At 52.3% G+C, this 19,816-nt stretch overlaps 1 protein-coding gene across 2 annotated transcripts in view; it reads left to right on the top strand.

The window, feature by feature from the left end:
- Positions 1–19,816, top strand: part of Sgsm1 (small G protein signaling modulator 1) — a 70,855-nt gene that overhangs the window by 17,028 nt on the left and 34,011 nt on the right. The window contains exons 3-15 of one of the 2 annotated variants that reach the window (XM_005078923.4): positions 1,069–1,144; positions 3,511–3,673; positions 5,115–5,267; positions 6,013–6,080; positions 6,266–6,411; positions 6,538–6,669; positions 9,305–9,429; positions 11,500–11,567; positions 12,323–12,486; positions 12,638–12,770; positions 15,902–16,040; positions 17,707–17,771; positions 18,349–18,494. In XM_005078923.4, the coding sequence (XP_005078980.1) occupies positions 1,069–1,144; positions 3,511–3,673; positions 5,115–5,267; positions 6,013–6,080; positions 6,266–6,411; positions 6,538–6,669; positions 9,305–9,429; positions 11,500–11,567; positions 12,323–12,486; positions 12,638–12,770; positions 15,902–16,040; positions 17,707–17,771; positions 18,349–18,494 (1,578 nt within the window). The remainder of the gene's footprint in view (positions 1–1,068; positions 1,145–3,510; positions 3,674–5,114; positions 5,268–6,012; positions 6,081–6,265; positions 6,412–6,537; positions 6,670–9,304; positions 9,430–11,499; positions 11,568–12,322; positions 12,487–12,637; positions 12,771–15,901; positions 16,041–17,706; positions 17,772–18,348; positions 18,495–19,816) is intronic. The other variant, XM_040731185.1, reaches the window with a different exon arrangement.

The following is a 19,816-nucleotide window of genomic DNA, read 5'->3' as shown; positions in this document are numbered from 1 at the left end:
GGCATGTATGTGACAATGCTGGCAATGCTCTGTCCTGTGTGCACCTGCAGGAAGAGACAGGGGCTGCAGGGGCTGTGGGCACCTCAGGCTGGTGTGCAGCGAGCTGTAAGAAAACAGAACGCTGCCTCACTGGGTGGGGTGGGGGTGGGGTGGGGGTGAGGGGCCCAGGACTTGGCTTCCTTTGTCCTGTGTTAGAGGTCCTGTGATGGATTTCTGGCACAAGCATTTGAATCACCTTTTGACCTCAGACTCAAGGTGGGGAGACTGAGGCCGGGGGAGAAGGGCCTTGCTTGAATTCCACAATGCCTCTGGGTACAGCGGGGTACAAGTCCATGGAAGCCAGAGGGCTTTCAAACCTCAGAGGTCACTTACTGTTCCCGAGGCCAGCTGTCCTTTCCCAAAGTGACCTTGAATGTGTCCTGGAGTCACTCAACAGTGCATGGCAGGGACCGAGTGCTGTGAGGACAGCCAGAGCCTGTGATGGGGACCCACGCTGGTATTCTATGTTCATCTGTTGTCCCCCTCCCTGGCAGGCGGGCTCTCCTGAGCCTCCACTTCCCAGAGCTCACAAACCTGCTGGATCCCCATGCAGGGGTTTGAACCCAGGTTTCCAGGATCCCATAACTGACTGTCCCCCAGGCTGCCCTCCATTCCTCTATCTTTGAACTCACCTCACATCCAAGAGATTTTATTGAGGACCTAATATGCACTGTGGATAAGGCAAAGGTCAAGGCAGGGGGACTTGTACTCTGCAGCAGAGATGCAGATAGGAGGACAGAGGAATCAGAGCAGGAACAGCAGTGCATCCTTTGAGATGGGGCAAGAAAAGCTTTGGAAACTGCGGGCAAGGGAGGGCGTTTTGTGTGACATCTGGAAGAGGTGATAAACCATGCAAATTAAGCAAAATGTAACTGCCAGCCACAGATCTGCCTGAGACCAAGAGGCTGTGGAAGGAAAAAGGGGTTACCCAAACACCCAAGACAGCGTTTGGACAGTTCTGGGGGTACAGCATTGGATGGGTGCCGCACCCCATCCGATCATTCTCTCCCACCCCTGTGCATCCTGCAGGTGAAACAGATCATGGAGGAGGCCGTTACCCGAAAGTTTGTCCACGAGGACAGCAGCCACATCATCTCCTTCTGTGGTGAGTGGTGGCCACGGTGGCCACGTGGCCAGTGACTGCAGTGGTGGAGTCAGTGGGGAGCGGCTTCCTAGCTGGGCTGCGGCGGGGGAGGTACACCTGTGAGCTCTGTGACTCTGAAGTTATTTTGGGATCCCAAAGACACTCTGCGGGAGGAAGTGGATTTGGAAATGCAGAACCGTAGGAGAAGGGGTTGAGGATGCCTCCTGTGTCCCGTGGAGGGACCAGCAGGGCTTGTTCCACACTGACTCATCCCCTTGAGGCACAAGGGGTGGCCTGGGTCATCTCCTCCCTCTGGCTCTGAGTGTGGGGGGGTGGTGAAGGGTGGAGCAAATGGGGACTATCTTAAAGGGGCGATGGGGACGATCTTAAAGGGGCGATGAAGGTCGGGGATACAGATCAGTATGTAGAGTGCTTGGCTCAAATGCATGAAGCCCTGGATTCTGTCCTCAGCACCACATACATCCAGGCATGGGGGCCACGCCTGTCACCCCAGCACTCCAATGGTGGAAGAAGGAGGATCAGAAGCGTAATGTTATTCTCAGCTACATGTTGGTTCCAGGCCAGCCTGGGCTACAGAAGACCCTGTAACAGATAATTAGGTGCGTGGGGAAACAGCCCCTGAGGTGTCCTGAGACTCACACTTAGCAGACTGAGTCTAGAGGTCTCGGGGTCTGAAGTGTGACTCAGACCTCTCTGTAAGCTCTCCCTGCTCAGGAGGAGACAGGTTCCCTGTGTCTGAGGCCACCTCCAGCTCTTGGTGGGGTGTCCGTTTTGAAGAGGGACCTCCTGTCTTTCTGGTTGCAACTTTAGTTAGGGGAATGTCTCATTAGACGTGCACAGTGGGGTCCCCTCTAACGATCATGGCCTTGTGAAGATACCTGAGCAAGGATATGTAGCCAGTGTGCCCACTTCCATCCACATGACTGGGGGCACCACCAGTGGGAATGACAACATGTGGCGCATGCTAGGGGCCAGAACCTCACCACTTTGTAGCAGTCAGACCTGAGTTCAAATCCCACCTCTGCCTCTTCCTGTTGAGTGCATGTCCTGTTTTGCTTTATATTGCTGTGATAAACACTAGGATCAAAACAAGTTGCGGGGCGGGTGTATTTCCACTTCTACTTCTAGGTCACGGTCCATCACAGGGAAGTCAGGGCAGGAACCTGGAGGCAGGAGCTGACGCAGAGGCCATGGAGGGAGCTGCTCACTGGCTTGCTCCTCACGGCTTGCTCAGCCTGCTTTTTTTAGGACCCAGGACCACCAGCCCAGGGACGGCACCACCCACAGTGGGCCCTCCCCATCAATCACTAATTAAGGAAATGTCTACAGCTGATCTTATGGAGGCATCTTCTCAACTGAGGCTCCCTCCTCTCAGATGACTCTAGCTTGTAAGCTGACATAAAAGCAGCCAGGACAATGGTGATAAGTAACAATGACGATGACAATAGTGAGAGGGTAGTGAAGGTGGTGGTGTTGGTGGTGATGGTGACACTGGTGATTTTAGTGACAGTGGTGATAATAGTGTGGATGATAATGAAGACAATGGTGATGATGAGAGTGATGATAATAATAACATTGGCCACAGATGATGAACATGTTGGTGGTGATGATGATGATGGTGAGGATGATGGTGGTGATGATGATGAGGATGGTGGTGATGCTGGTGAGGATGATGGGGAAGATGATGATGGTGAGGATGGCGATGATGGATATGATGGTGATAACACTGAAGATGACAATAATGGTAATGGCCACAGCTAATGAACATGGTTAGTGATGATGACTATGATGTCGATGATGGTGATGTCTCTCTCTCTTTTTTTTTTTTTTCCCCGAGACAAGGTTTCTCTGTATTGTTTTGGAGCCTGTCCTGGAACTAGCTCTGTAGACCAGGCTGGCCTCGAACTCACAGAGATCCACCTGCCTCTGCCTCCCCAGTGCTGGGATTAAAGGCGTGCGCCACCAACACCCAGCAGGTGATGTGTTTCTTTAACTCAGGCGAGGTTCGTTGGTGTCTCTCTTCTTGGCAGCAGCGATGCCTAGTTCTTTGTGCAGGCTCTAAGAACATCCTTGCACTTTGCCATCTATACTAATGGCATCCTGATAGATCGCCACTCGTCCTGCATGCCCTCTAAAGGGGAGGCAAAGGCAGAAAGCGAGGGAGTCGTTACCCACAGTCACACAGCAGGCCACTGCTGGCTGACAGAGGATGTGAGCAAAGATGGGAACCTTGGTCTCCGTGTGTGTTAACTACGAACCTCTCTTGACTCCTTTGGTGCACCTGACAAGTGGACATGGGTGCATTTTCTCTGTGGTGTGTGTGGACGAGAGACAAGGCAGAGCTACTGACCACTGTGTCCCCACAGCGGCAGTGGAGGCCTGTGTGCTGCACGGGCTGAGGCGGAGGGCCGCTGGCTTCCTACGAAGCAACAAGATTGCCGCTCTCTTCATGAAGGTGGGCAAAGGCTTCCCTCCAGCTGAAGAGCTGAGTCGCAAAGTGCAGGATCTGGAGCAACTCATCGAGAGCGCGTGAGTGCGGCATGGGGGGCATCAGCTGGGACAGCCCTGGAGGGCAGTGTGCATCGCCCCTCAGGTTGGTGAGAGCACACACCTCCTGTCTGTCTGTCTGTCTGTCTGTCTGTCTGTCTGTCTCTCTGCTTTCCTCAGACCCACCGATCTTTCCCACCCCAGAGCCTTGGCAGATGCTCTGCCCTCTCTAATCTAACCTATGACCGGTTCTTGTTGCCATTCAGCTCCCCACTAGCTCTGTAAATCCCAGCCTCTTCCACCTCCTCTGTCCCCTTATCCTGCTTATTTCACTCTCAATTGTCTTCCTGTCTGCAATCGCTCATTCATTATTCATTCCCCAACCCTGAACTGAATTGTCGTCGGAGACTATGAGAACAGGCCGCTGCATCTGTGCCTCCAGTCTCTAGGCAGTGTCTAGCTCCTGGTCCATCCTACAAGATGACTACTGAGAGATTAAGTGCCAACTGGGAACCATGCCCTGTTTTATTTGTGTGTATGTGTGTGTGTGTGTGTGTGTGTGTGATGTGTATGCCGGTATATGTATTTACATATATGTGGGCATGTGTGTGTGATATGTATATCTATATACATGTTTACATGTATGTGGGCATGGTATGTCCATGTACATGTGCACATATATGTTGGCACATGAGTGTGTGTCCATGGGTGGAGACCAGAGGTTGACATAAATGTTCTTGGTCACTCTCCACCTTGTCCCCTGAGGCAAGGTCTCTCACTTGAACACAGAACCAGATCTGTTGACCTAACCTAGCCTGGAGAACTGCAGCAAAAGGGATTTGGGAGACTTGGCCATATGGGAAGCTGAAAGAGGCTGTGTCCAGCTGGACCATGGAGCAGTGGGGTGGTGGGGTGAGGCCATGGACCTTCATGGCTGCAGAACACAGCTACCTTCCTGAGGGCAGCAGGCTGTCTTTGAAGGGCTGGAAGAGCTAAGCCTCCTTGGCCAGCACTCCTTTTAGGAGGGGCAGGGAGGGGAAGCGAGGGAGAGGAAGAGACTGTGGAAGAGGAGGCAGCACAGAGGCTGGCATCTGGCTTCCCTGCTGGCAGAGCTTACAGTCTTCTGCTCAGCCTTAGCCTCTGTCTGCCAGATGTTTCCACTCTCCCCCACCCCTACCCCACCCCCATCCTCACCCCTGCCATCACCAAACTCCGCCATCACCCCTCCCCATCCTCACCCCAACTCTATCATCACCCCACCCTATCCTCACCCCCATCCTCACCCCCCACCCACCCTCAACACCCACCTCCACCATCACCCCACCAGTCCCCCCACCCCCACTCCCACCATTACCCACCCCACCACCACTCCCAACCTCATCCTCATCCTCACCCCTCATCTGAACACCAGGAGTGAGGAGGGCCCTTGTTGTGTGGATTCCCTCTTTCCTGACTGTGTTCTCTCCTCTCTCTGGTCTCAAAGGCGAAATCAGATCCAGGGCCTGCAGGAGAACGTTCGGAAGCTGCCGAAGCTGCCCAACCTGTCCCCACTGGCCATCAAGCACCTGTGGATCCGCACCGCCCTGTTTGAGAGGGTCCTGGACAAAATAGTCCACTATCTGGTGGAAAACAGCAGGTGAGAGACACGGCCCACCATGCTCTGTCGCCACCTGATGGCCATTCTGGGAACCGCACCCACTTCCTCCCCTGGCTCAGATTAATCTGGTGTGAGACTTCTTGCTCAGCATCCATCCTGGTAACTATAGCTACGGATCGTTGTGAGCCACCGCATGGGTGCTGGTAATCGAACCCAGGGCCTCCACAAGTGAGAACGTAACCGTGGAGCCGTCCCTCCAGCCCATCTAACTTCCATATCTCCTTATTAATAGTTATGTGTTAGGTGAGTTTTCAAGGAACTGGAAATCGCTCCTCTGTCACCGCTCACAAGCTTCCCCCTCAGCACGGACATCGTATTGATGACATCACACATTTCTCCGGGCCATATTTCAGAGATTCGGGACTTGGGGTTGACATTTGTTCTGATCATCAGGGTAGGACAGCCTGTTAACACAGCCTTTGAGTCTACACCACAGCTAGACTGCGTTGTACTGCCTTGGTAGCAGAAGGACTGCATCCCCTGAGAGCCTGGCTTCTGACTCCTTTGCTCTCTTTAAGTCCTCGGGGCTGTGCAGTGAGCAGGTGCCCATGAGCTCCAGGCCAGGCGGCTTCCATCAATCGTTTTGCTCAGCCTATAAGATACAGTTATTGTCCCCTTTGCAGCTGAGGCCCTGAGCTGGGGTCCTGGGGTGTAGAACTTAGTCTGCCCACGTGCGCCCTCTGCTGGTCTCCATGCAGAGCTGCATGTCCTTCCTTCCCACTAGTAAATATTATGAGAAGGAGGCTCTCTTGATGGACCCTGTGGACGGCCCCATCCTTGCATCTTTGTTGGGTAAGTCAGCTCTGTACTGCATCCAGTCCTTGGCTCCTGGGGCCCAGGAACCTGACTCTTGCTCTGGTGTCTTCTTGATGGACCCTGGGACCTCCTCACTGCCTGGAAGGAGAGGGAACGGTCTGAGGCAGTTGGGAGGGAGTACTTTGAGGGATTCCAGGTTCCCAGCCCTGTGTGCTCCACAGTGGGGCCCTGTGCCCTGGAGTATACCAAGATGAAGACTGCTGACCACTTCTGGACCGACCCCTCAGCCGATGAGCTGGTCCAGAGACACCGAATCCACAGCTCACATCTGAGACAGGACTCGCCCACCAAGCGGCCAGCACTCTGTGTGAGACGAGCGGGCAGCAGGAGGGCTTTGGACGGGGTCTTGACTTGGCCTTGGGGGAAGGGAACAGGGTGGGAGCCCCGAAGGTCATTCATAGGCTCATGCATCTCTCTCCTCTCCTGATACCAGATCCAGAAGAGGCATTCGAGTGGCAGCATGGATGACCGGCCATCCATCTCTGCCCGGGACTATGTAGAATCCCTGCATCAGAACTCCAGGGCCACCCTGCTCTATGGCAAGAACAATGTCCTGGTTCAGCCAGTGAGTTTGGGGTGGGACTAGATTGCACTCTGAGGGTTTGGCTACAGGTTATGGGGCAGGGGAGCTCCCTCTAATTCCAGGTTGCCTATCCATTAATTCATCCGTTTATCTACCTATTAATTTATCTACCCATCCACCCATCTGTCCATTCATGTATTTACCAACAACTCCATCTATAAATCCATTCATCTACCAATATAATTGCCCACTCATCCAACTCCCATCTGTATGTTGTTTCATACCCAGCAGTGTCTCCATCCATATGTCCTTCCATCCACCCACCCATCCATCCATCCATCTTCCCATCCATTCATCCATCCACCCATCCATCCTCTTATCCATCCATCCACCCACTCACTCAATAATTTCTATTCCTCCATTTACCAATACCCTCCTGCCTACATTATATATTTTCCTGTCCACCCATCTGTCCATTCATCATCTCTCTATTTGGCCTCCCACTTGTTCATTCACCCATTTGTCAGTTTGTCTGCTAGTGAACTATCATTCCTCCATCCACTTCCCTGCGTGTCAGTTCCTGTATCCATCTGGCTCTGTGTCCACCCATATATTCATCTAGCTACTTATACAACACATATGTGCATGTTTGCATCTACACATCCATACATCTATATAAAGTACAAATGGCAATGCCTCTAGCTAGCTGCCCTGCCAGTCAGATCTTCCATTCTCCACACCCCCCACCACTTGTCAATCTTTCTGCCCACCCACCGTGTTCTCTTCCAGTCTCACACCCTGTCCACCAGGCCATCTGCCTGGCTGTTCACCCCTGCTGTCACTCGGTAAACGGCGTGGCAGAGGTGTGGTGTGGAGAAGGTGGCCCTCTTCCTCGATGACATCTGACCAGTGCTCACAGTGCAGCTCAAGCCGCACTGACTGTAGAGACGGCAGCGTTGAAGTCTGCACAAGGAGCAGGATTGTGATTTGCTCGCACGCTGGCTGCTTCAATGAATCGCTTGCCTTCTGTGCTCCAACAGCTGCCTGGGGTCATTTGGGTTATAATTAGTATGGTGTCCGGCTCGGCTAGATGAAAGCAGGGCGAGGCTCCTGCTCCGCGATAGCAGCCTCTACCGCTGGGTGACCCTGAGCAGGTCTTTCCACCACGTGGGCTGTCATATCTGCATCACAGTGGGTGCAAGGCCCAAATTCCTCAGATTTAGGAAGTCGTGAGTTTAGGATGCAGTCGCTTTTCAAGTGACCAAGTAGAAGCTTTGAATGCTAAGCATTGGGGTGCAGTTCAGGGGTAGAGGGCTTAGTATGTCCAAGGTGCCATCCACAGCACAGGGTGGAGGGAGAGGCGGAGAGAGGGGGAAAAGGAGAGGAGAGGGAGGGGAGGAGGAAGGGGGAGGGAGAGAGGAAGACAGAGAGAGAGAGGGAGAGAGAGAGAGAGAGAGAGAGAGAGAGAGAGAGAGAGAGAGAGAGAGAGAGAGAGGGAGAGAGAGAGAGAGAGAGAGAGAGAGAGAGAGAGAGAGAGAGAGAGAGAGAGAGAGAGAGAGAGAGAGAGAGAGAGAGAGAGAGAGAGAGAGAGAGAGAGAGAGAGTATGAGTCATCAAGATACTGAAACACGACATGCCAGCCAGGCTCTGGTGGCAGAGACGAGTGGTTACCATGAACATAGATGGCTCACAAAGCCCTAAGCATTTCCCATCAACCTCTCAGCACAAAATGCTTGCTGGCCTCTGGCCCAGCACTTCCGGTAAGCACAGAGTGTCCACTGTCGTCTCCGATGAGGGTCTGAAGGCCCATGGAACACGCCGTCTCTGCTTTTCAGAGGGGCCTGGGCCTGGGTGACCTGGGGAGATGAATAATGGACTGTCACCCTGTTCTCAAGTCCACATCACAATAGCGTTGCCATTCAAAGCTGAACCATGGGCTCCTCTGTCAGGAGACGTTTAAAAATGTACTCGTATGTCCTCCCTGCAAAATAACAGCCCTGCCAAGCTCAGCTGGGGGATGATTGACAGTGATGACTGGGCCTGGGTGTGATCCTGCAGCGATAGCCACTTCACTTCACAGCTGTGAGATGCCGCAGGCGATCAGACGGATAAGACTGCAGCTCGGGAGTGGGGAGGGTCTCCTTCCCAGAAGAGAGGTGGGAGCATTTGCTTGCCCAGCCACTGACTTGGAATAATGAGAAGTGGTGAGAGGTCCCAGGAGCAGATCCTGGGCAGGTAGAGGGTCACGCTGGAAGCACAATGGGGTGCTTGGAGAGAAATGTTCTGGGTGATATCTATGGGATGGGGTATAGGGGTGCCCACCCTCTCTTCACCCCGTAAGACTGGCTAGATTCGGGCCTTGTCTGTAAGGGGTAATAGAGTAGCAGTGTCTCCTTCACTGGGTTCAAAGGAACCTTGGCGTGGAGACAGCCTCAAGAGGGAGAGATGGGGGCACTGTTGCTGGACTGAGCAGCTTTCGCAGCTGGACTTGACCAAGCTCACCCTGGACAGCAGGCTGCAGGTGGCTTTACTCAGCGTGACACCGGGAAGGATGCTAAGTGGCTGCAGCAAAGAGCCCCGCACTTTGGTTCTGCTTCTGAGTCCCTGAGTCAGGCCTCAGGACCCTGTCCACTGGAGTCCAACCACCTGGCCCTGCCTGAGTTCTCCTCTCTCTGCAGAGAGATGACATGGAGGCTGTGCCAGGGTACCTGTCTCTGCACCAGACAGCTGATGTTATGACCCTGAAGTGGACACCCAACCAGCTGATGAACGGGTCCATGGGGGACCTCGACTATGAGAAGAGGTGAGAGAATTTCAACTGGGTCCCTCTACTGTCCTAGACACAAGAGGGCCCTGCCTGCCATTCTACCTGGTTGTTATGGTTACCTAGCCCAGCTTCCCTGCTGCTATGGCCTCAGAAGGAACACCAACCTTGGGAGCACCTGGAGTCAAATGGCAGAGCCTTGGGGGAAGGTGTGGTCAGCTGCTCACATCTACTCTCCCAAGACTGACAACCTGAGTTCTATCCCTGGAACCCATCTGATGGAAGGAGAGAAGTGACCTCTGACCTCCACTCATTCAACATGGCACACACACACACCCCATTAATTAATAATTATTTTTAAATGCAGAACTATCAACGTGTAAGGATAGCAAATACAGGGACTGCAAATGACAACTCAGCCAAGCTGTGAGGACACATCAGACTGAATCAGGAACTGCACCCCTCAAGCCAGGTGACCTTGAGCAATCATACACACACACACACACACACACACACACACACACACACACACACAGCCTCAGTTTCCTCATCTGTACTGCAGAGTGTGCACATGTGTACAGGGAGGACCAATAAGCAGAGAGGGCACCGTGGTTGCTAACCACCATCGAGGATGTCCACTTCCCTGGCCGGCTGGTACTCAAGGCATGTAGTGATATTCTGCTCTGACTCCAACTGAGAGGCAGAGAGAGTGGAGAGAGGCGGTCCACAGGAGGTGTCAGAAGTGGGATGCAGCCTGTGTTAGTCTGGGTCCTCCCATGGGACAGTTGCCACGCAAGGATCTCTGAAAAAGAGATTTGGGGGAGGGGAAAGACCTGGGCTGGGGAGCTGAGGGCAGAAGCAGGAGTTGAAACAAAAAGACTCAGACCCCATGCATGGTGGCAAAGGAGAGAGGAAGGAAGGCCACACAGGAAGACTATCCACCAGGCCATCTGGGAGACCCCAGGCTTGAGGGATCCATAGGGGGCTTCTTCCTTCCCAGGGATGAGCCTGGACCATGCCCATGTGCTCAGTCCTGGCTGGCATCGTGGCAGCTTGGTGGAACCGTGGCGGATCTGGGGGGTGGATTGCAGTACCACTGAACTCTGATCCCTGGTATGGAGTTTCTAAGTGGTTGCCTTCCTAGGCTACCACAAAGCCCACATTCCCAGGTCCCCTTCCTATGGTGTTCTGATGGGGGAAATCATTTATTTTAGGATGGGGCTGGGTTCTGGGCTAGAAATACATTGTTAAGTCAGCACTCAGAGTGGCCATGCCCTGAGCACTGTGTTCTGAGTTGACTGTGTAAGGGGTTCTGGGTTGAGTCCTTCAGATGAAGATTCTATTGAATCCACAGAGAAACACTACAGTGGGGATCTTATTGGAGCATCCATTTTATAGACAGGAAAACTGAGGCTCATAGAAACCCTCGAGTGACACTACCGGCCCCTGTAAGGTCAGAGCTGGAAGTGGCTATTCTAACTTATGCCCGTGGTCACGTGGTGGCCTGGAGAGAAGGTTCTAGGCTAGCATAACTGCTTAGCTTTCAGGTAAGAAAACGTCAAGCCCAAACTAACTGGAGCATTTGTCCAGTGATCTGAAGAACCCAGGAACAGAAGACCTCAGGCTGGACACAGGGACTTGAACAGCTGTGTCTGAACTCCTCCTGTCTCTGGTCTTTGCCCTCCTGTCTGTGGGCTGTGGGCTCAGACAGACCTTCCTGGCATGGTTCTGAACACTCCTGGGCAGGAACAAGCTCTTCCTGGGCCATCTAAGCATACATATGATCACCCCCCATTATACTTTGAGCACCAGTGCCAATCATGCATTAATCACTGTGACTACTCAGTGCTGATTGGCTGGTCTGGGTCAGGTGATCATTCCAGAGTCCCAGGGTGGAGACTTGGCAGAGTTCAGCTCAGGTAACCATATAGACAGTGAAAAGAAGGGTTCTTCAGAAAGTTGAGGTACTGAGACCAAGAGTAGGGGGGATGGCTGGATAGTCTGGGGACACAGATGTTGAGACAAGTGGGCCTTGGTGAAAAGGCAGAGGTGTGCCCCTGGACTGGTCTTTTGGCTTCCTGCAGTCTCCTTTCCCCTTTCCCCTTCCAGCGTCTACTGGGATTACGCTGTGACCATCCGCTTAGAGGAAATCGTTTACCTGCACTGTCACCAGCAAGGTAGGGAATCACAGGGACAGCAGTTGGCTGGGCATCCATCCTGGATCCCTATCCCTTCTCACCATTCATTTAGCATCACAAGACATTCTGGTATGCCTCCTGGAGCAAATGGCTTTACCTCTCTGAGTCTGGCATGGTGCAACCAGATACAAAGTAGCCACTTTGTGACAGGGTGGTGTAGTGCAGCCAGATGCAAAGTAACCACTTAGTGACAGGGTGGTGTAGTGCAATCAGATAGGAAGTGACACAGACTGTTGGCTCTGGAGGCAGGACTTAAATCCATATCTTTGTGCATTTGAAATCAGTTGTGTGCAGACCTGAGATCAGTAACCACTATATTCCACTAAAGCCAGAAGAAGATATATTTAGAATAAGCAGGATGAGCTGAGCCTCATCTAGGTATGGAACTCAATGGTTTAATCCCCTTTACTAAGGCAGACCTTGGTTCTGATCCAGACCTTGCAATTTACCAGCTGTGTGACCTTGGGGATGATACAAAACCTCTCTGAGCCTTGGTTTTGTCCCTTGTAAAATAGGTAATAATAGCTAAGCCTCACAGGAATGTTCTGGGAGTTACAGTAAGACAGAACTATGAACACACAGTATTGATATGCATTAGGTGTTTAATACGTGCTCTTAGGAGTTATTTACAACTCAGAGATGGCTCCCCTGAGTCTGGTTGGTCTTGAGGGTGGAGGCATGTGTTTGCAGAATCACAGTGATACCTACTGTTCTCTATTGTCTGGTGGTGGCAGTGGACAGCGGTGGGACTGTCGTGCTGGTGAGTCAGGACGGGATCCAGAGGCCACCCTTCCGCTTCCCCAAAGGTGGGCACCTGTTACAATTCCTCTCGTGCCTGGAGAATGGGCTTCTTCCGCACGGGCAGCTGGACCCACCGCTTTGGTCACAGCGAGGAAAGGTGAGGGGTCAGCTGTTTGGAGGCGGGGGTGATGCCAGCTGTGGTATCACTGGACTTGGTGAGCTCCTGCGCTCCCCTCTGAGACCCTCAGTATTGCCAGGCTTGGGGACAGATGGCTCTCTGAAGCCCGCCCTGGGATATGTTCCTGCAGGGGAAGGTATTTCCTAAGCTACGCAAGCGGAGCCCACAGGGATCCTCAGAGTCCACATCTTCCGATAAAGAGGATGACGAAGCCACGGATTATGTATTCCGCATTATCTACCCTGGCATGCAGTCCGAATTCGGTGAGCATCCCTGGACCCTGCACTCAGTGGCTTCTCCTGAGAACCACTCCAAATGTTACAAGAAGGGGGCAACAGGTCTGGGGCCAGCAAAGGGGACTCAGAACCAAAAGTGTCCCAGTACCTTCCATCTCCTCCAAAATGAGAACTAACAGCCACCCCTTATTCAGCTAGTAAAGATGCCACTGAGCAGGAGGTGACACTAATAGAGACATTCTGGAACCATGGCTTGATGTGGGCAGGTTTCTACTCATCCCCTCCCTGGTCTTCTTTTTCCTCATCTGTGAAATGGGCTGTCTGCTGCAAGCATTCAGCACACTAGCTACTGTGTGATCCCTCTTGTCAGTATCTCACTTTGAGTTATGAGGGGTCAATGCACACACAAAGATCTGAATTCAAATATCTAATAAAAAGCCAAGCTTTATTGCACATGCCCATGACCCCAGCACTGGGGGACAGAGGTAGATAAACCCAAATGTTCCCTGGCTAGTCAGCACAGCCAAAATGGCAAGCCTTTAATTTGTAAGAGACCCTCAATGGAATAAAGTAATAAAGGATAAAAGAAAAGACCCCAGATCTTGCTCTGGCCTCTGCATGCAAACATATTGTGCATGCAACACTTGTGTGTACACACCAGCATGTGTGCATGAGCTTGCACACACACACACACACACACGCGCACGCACACGCACACACACGCACACGCACGCACACACACACGCGCGCACACACACACACACACACACACACACGCACGCACAAATCCAGGTATGGCATAATGGCAAGGGCTTATTACCCTGGTGCTAGGGTGTCAGAGTCAGGCAATCCCCTGGGTCTCACTAGCCAGCCAGCTTATCCTACTTGCCAAGTTCCAGGCTAGTGAGAGACTCTGTCTCAAAAGCCAAAACACATGGTATTGGAGAACAGGACTTGAGGCTGACCTCTGGCCTCCACAAGCATGTGCACAGACAGGCACAGACATCCACGTATATGTGTGTACCTGTGCAGACACACATGGGCGCACACACGCACAAGCCTGGACTGAGCCAGATGTGAGGCAACACACTGTAATCCAACACTCAGGAGGCTGAAGCAGGAGGAATTCGAGTTTGAGGCCAGCCAGGGCTGCTGGGCAAGTCCATGTCTTAAAGAGAAACAGGCCCTAGTCTGTTTCCCAATTACTGTCATTTCCCCATGCCGCTGCTGTGAGTCTCTGTTATTTCTGCAAAGTGAGGGGGAAAAAACTGCCTTCTTTACAGGTCACCAAGGATAAATGGCAAACCTGACCTAGTGCCTGGCACAGAGTAGGCGATTTATAAATGCCCGGGGCTTTCTCCTATGATCAGCAGAATATGTGTGGGAGCTGTGTGGAGCAGGGTGAGGGAAATGTTAGAACCCAGAGGGATCTAACTTCTCTGGTGGTCTCTGTCCCACCTGCCTTAGCCCTCCCTCCTCACTGATTCTTTTTTGTTTTCTGTCCCAAGTTTCCCCTGACCTCTCGGGCAGCCCTCGACCCGTGTCCGTTGGCCCTGCCTGGGTGATGCTTGCTGCTGGCCAGTCTGTTCTGGTGGTGGCCAGGGGGATCAAGTGGGCACACGCCAGAGGGTACCTCACCACCCCCACACGGAGTGTGAAGGAGCAGCCCCCCAGTAATGTCTGGTTCCCCTTCCTCCGGGGCTGGGTGCCGCTTCAGCCATGTCGTCATTTGAGTCTTGTTCCCAAGGAAAATGGAAAAGGCAAACACATGGACAGTTTTTCAGTGTTAGGTGCCTCTCAGTCTCCACCCCACAGAAGGCAGCCGTTAGGTTCTGTGACTCAGTGGTGCTATCTGCATGGCACCAGTTCTGGAGGCATGATTGCCACCCCTGTGCCAGGCTGAGAATCAGGGTATTTTCTGGCCAGCTCGGTGGTGAGTCTGAGAGGAGGGAAAGTGAAACCAGACACTGCCAGTGGGGGCAAGAGCCTCATTCTGAAACCAGCATGCTTCTCTGATTCGTGGGTCAGGATGACCCAGTCAGCTGCTGGTCTCTGAAGAAGTCTCTCTCTCCTGCTCTGGGCTCAGGAGAAGAGTCTAGATGAGAGCTGTGTCCTCAGAGGCCACAGCAAGTGAGAGAATGAGTACCCATCTCCTGTCTGAGAGCAGGGATCAGCAAACCCCTACCCAGGGGGCAAATCCAGCCCTGTTCTGTACAGCCCAGGAGCTGGGGGCATGGTTTATGTCCTTGACTGTAAAACAGCAAGAGAAAGACAGGTCTTGGATCATCGAGATGGCTCAGTGAGTAAAGGCATTTGTTACCCATGCCCAACAGCCTGAGTCCAATCCCTGGAATCTACATTGTGAAATGGCTGTATCTGAGGGTTTTGGCTCTAGGACATCAGGGCTGCTAGATGGGCATATGGCTTTTTTAAAACATAATTTATTTTACCTTATTTTACATACATTGGCCTGAGGGTTTCAGATCCCCTAGAACTGGAGTTACAGACAGTTGTTAAGTCTGTGGTGCTGGGAACTGAACCTGGGTCCTCTGGAAGAGCAGCCACTGAGCCATCTCTCTAGCCTCACATATGGCTTTTTGAGGAGCCCCCATCTGAGTCACCTGTTGAAGATGCTTTCTAGTTCAGGAGTGTGAACAGCGTTAATGCTCTCCCTGGCTAGATTCCCAGGGACTCCACCTGTGTGTTCAGATGGTTTCCTTCCCTTCTTACCCCACAAGCTCTGTAGAGGTGCTCTTGGAGCTCAGGCCCTCCAGCCTTTCCCCAGAAGTGCCCAGTAGGTCCCCCTTCCCTGATGTCACCTTCCTGTGAGCAGCACTGAATGAGGGCATGGCAAGGTGAGGTCGTCTGCAGTCTTCCTGGCTCTGCACTGCTCCCTCTCATCTTCCGCCTTCGCCCGCCCTCTGCTCTGCTCCACAGCCAGAGCCTCTGAGTCTTGGTGGTGGTTCTCACCGGATCAGGCGGGCTCGGGGCCTCCATGAGATTGTGGTTGGGCACATTTGGGACTGTCACACTGAGATCCTCCCTCTCCCTAAGCCAGCTTTGAGGGAGCTGCTTACTTTGGGGTCAGGTTTCTGCAATCCTCATTGGTTTAACCAAGGTTATTGCCGGGCCCCCTTCCCACCCACTCCCCACCACAGTGCCCCAGGACCTGATGGATGTCTCCGTGAACAACCTTCCATCGCTATGGCAACCCAGTCCTCGGAAGTCTTCCTGCTCTTCTTGTTCACAAAGCGGCTCGGCTGATGGCAGCTCAACCAATGGCTGCAACCATGAGAGGTAGGTGGGGCTTAGGCTATACATGGAGGAGTTTGAAGCAATGACCAAAGTCCTGTGGCTGTCTATTTCTTGTCTTGCCCTAAATTTTGAGAGGAGTAAACATGGCCTATGGATCCCCAAGAGTTAGGTTTAAATCATAGCCTTGTGTGTTGTAGCCACTGGAATTCCCTTGCGTGTGTCAGTCAAGGTAAAGTTCTGATGCAGTAACAAACAGTCCTGAAACACCCATGGCTTTTTATAATAAATGCCAAAGGGTCCTGCGTGCCGTGGCTCTGCTTTCTAATGGACATCGACTTGGATGTCACTAGTCTCCATATCAGAGGCAATGGTATTTCTGCTTTCAACTCAGGGTCCCTACTCACAAGGAAGCCAAGAAATACAGGCCCAGCATGCACTAGGAGTCAGAAATAGTATTTAACAATTGCCCTGTGTTCTGTGCTCCTCCACAATACATTAACTATAAGTACGGCTATTAGAAGGAACTAGCAAGTGATCATCATGGACCACTGAGAAATGATACTTTGCCCAGTGCCTGCCCTCAGAGCATCTACTTACATACTTGCATCAATGAGGAGCTCACCTCCTTGCAGGGTGCCAAGCCCCCAGAGGGACAGCTTACTATATGCACCATGAACACCCCGAGGGCAGGAAAAGGGACTCCCTCTGTGTGTATACTAGGACTTTAGCTATGCTCCCTTGCTGGATTTGTCTGATGTCACTGGGATAGCCTCAGGATAATGCACTAAGATTCTCCCGTTCTGTCCTTTGTAACAGCACACAGTTCTCCTCAGTCCTCATCTCCACAGCCATGCTAAGTATTGCTCTTCTCTTTTCACTCAAAACAGTAATATAAGCATTGTGCAGGGAACAGTGGCTCTGAGTCCTGCCTACTGTGCAGTCTACCTGGCCAATTCCATGGACCACTTTATAGGAGATCACTTCAAACTGGTCCAAGAAAAATAAAAGAACAGATGAGTGTATTGAAGTAGGCCTGTGATCCCAGCACCCAAGAGGCTGAGGCAGGAGGATGAACCCAGGCCAGCCTGGGTTATACCATGATAACCTGTCTCAAAAAAAAAATAGAAAAAGAAAGAAAATGTGCTAGCCTGATTAAGAGGTTTTGGGCACAGTGGCTTTGGGCCTGGCAGGTTCCAGATGCTCGGAATGGGAACAACTCCAGGTCTTCAGATGAGGGGTGGGTGTGCCTTTATGGTGGTCTGTTCTTGGGCTGGTCCTTCCTGGCCATGGCCACGAAGGCTTCCAACAGCCACTGCTATATCACACTAGCTTAGAAACTCAGGCAGAAGAAAGAGCATGCTTCTAGGTAGATGCAGCAAAAATTCCAGGGCTGGTTCTCATTGGCCCATTGGGTCACGTGACCCAACTTCTCAGCCGTGTTCATGTATTGAGTGATCATCAACCTGCATCCAAGCCACAGAGGCACGATGAAGGCGTGATTCCCCCAGGGAAACCTTGGGTGTGGCAGAGAAGGGGTACGTGGATGGGAGCCACAGCAGCCTCCACCCTGACAGCTGACTTCGATCTGCTGTGTGGAGCATGGATGGTCCCTCTGCAGAGCAGCTTAGCAGTGTGTGACCCTCTACTTTCATCCCCCTCCCTCTCTCTCCCCCTCCCCCTCCCTCTCTCCCCCATCCCCTGCCTGCAGGGCTCCGCTGAAACTGCTCTGTGATAACATGAAGTACCAGATCCTTTCCAGGGCCTTCTATGGATGTGAGTACAGTTCTCTGTCACTGCTGTGATCTTCAAGAAGCATTTATGGAGTGCCTCGTATGCTGGGCAGCTTCCTGGCACCCAGGGCAAAGTGGATGAGGGTGCCCTGGCAGGTACTCGCTGCAGTCAGGTTAGGTCTGAGGGCACAGGACCATCTTGGAAAGCAAGCAGAGCATGCCGAATCTCCCAGGCACTCCCTTCTCCAAACAGCAGTGACTCTGTTCATATCTGACCTTTGTTCTTTCTATATGAATGGGAGGCAGGCCCAGAGTGGACCCAGAAGTCCTCGGCTCCTCTGCCTTCCTGTCCCTTCCCTACCCACTGCACATCTGTGAATTGCTTTGGCTTCCAGCAGAGGAGGGTGGTGTCCAAAAAAGACAAAACATTCCTAGGGTTTAGTAGTCAAACCACCTGTCCCCAACTTGCTTTCTTTGTCCAGAAAGGGGACGGTGAGAATTTTCTGGGTTGGGGGCCCTGAAGATGAGGTTGGGTAACAGGACAGTCCCATGGAGCATTCTAGAGAGACTGGGTGAAGTGTGCTGGGTAGAAGATGACATCTGCCTTCCCTCCGGGGCAGGGCTCGCCTACTGCAGACACCTGTCCACCGTGAGGACCCACCTGTCGGCCCTGGTCAATCACATGATAGTGTCTCCAGACCTGCCCTGTGACGCTGGGCAAGGGTTGACAGCCAGCATCTGGGAGCAGTACATCCAAGACAGCACGGTGAGTAGGGCAGGGCGGGTCTTGTGCACCAGAGGGCAGAGTGGAGGGAGGCCATCTTGTCAGGCCAGTCTCACAGGGACCCAGGTAGACAGGTCTATCTGAACATGAACCTCAAGTCCCAAGACCCACAGCTGACTTGAGCCCTGGCCAGGTGAAACTGTGAGGGGGTCAGAAAACATTCATAGGTACAGCATCCCAATCCCAAACCCCAAATCCAGAATGTTCTGAAATGGAAACTGAGTATTGCTATGAAACCACAGTGGAAAAATCCCACAACCGACCTCACATGACGGGTCACAAACATGCCACGAACTAACAGTACTGTATAAAACGACCTTCAGGCCATGTGTATACGCGTATGTTAAATATATGGATTTCGTGTTTAGACGTAGTGCATCCCTGTAAATAAACACACACACACGCACACACACACACCTATTCAAACATCTAAGAAAATCTGAAATCCGAAACCCGAGGGCCCAAACATTAGGGACAAGGACTGTTCAACTTGGAAGAGACGAAGGAAACAGTGGTACACAAATGTCACTGTGGCTCTCATTAAGCTGAGGCAGAGGGATTGTGAGTTTGACATCAGCCTAAGCCACTTTGTGAGTTCCAGGTTCATAATGTTCTGAGTAAATTTATGATAATGTGTTGTGATGAATTCATAACTACTTTGGGGCACATGTGGACCTTTGGCTGTGACCCAGGCACCTGCTCCCACACTGTCTGTTGCAGGACATACCCTGGGCACCTGCTGTCTGTCTGTCTGCCTCAGGCTACAGCCTGGGTACCTGGCCCAGTGCTGTCCATCTGTACCCTTGTCTTTGTTTCTGTACCTACAGCGACAAAGCTGTGTAGATACACAGCAGCTGCCTGGGTTTCTCTTCCTGTTGCTGTCATAAAATAACCACGACAGAAGCAACTTAAAGGTGTGAGGGTTTGTTTTTGCTACAGTTTCACATATGTTCCACTGTAGTGGGGAAGTCAAGGCTACAGGCTCATGAGGCAGCTGGTCCCATCTCAGCTACGGTCAGGAAATAGAGAGGTGGGGCTGGAGAGATGGCTCAGAGGTTAAGAGCACTGGCTGTTCTTCCAGAGGTCCTGAGTTCAATTCCCAGCACCCACATGGTGGCTCACAACCACCTGTAATGAGATCTGGTGCCCTCTTCTGGCCTGCAAGGATACATGCAGGCAGAACACTGTATGCACAATAGACAAACAAATCTGAGAGAGAGAGAGAGAGAGAGAGAGAGAGAGAGAGATGAAGCTGCTCATCTCAGTCCTGGGGTTCCCCAGCCTAGGGAATGGCACTGCCCACA

This window comes from Mesocricetus auratus, unplaced genomic scaffold (assembly GCF_017639785.1).
Source record: "Mesocricetus auratus isolate SY011 unplaced genomic scaffold, BCM_Maur_2.0 Super-Scaffold_100025, whole genome shotgun sequence".
In the NCBI taxonomy this organism is placed as follows: domain Eukaryota; kingdom Metazoa; phylum Chordata; class Mammalia; order Rodentia; family Cricetidae; genus Mesocricetus; species Mesocricetus auratus.
This window is presented reverse-complemented; position numbering and strand designations above follow the sequence as displayed.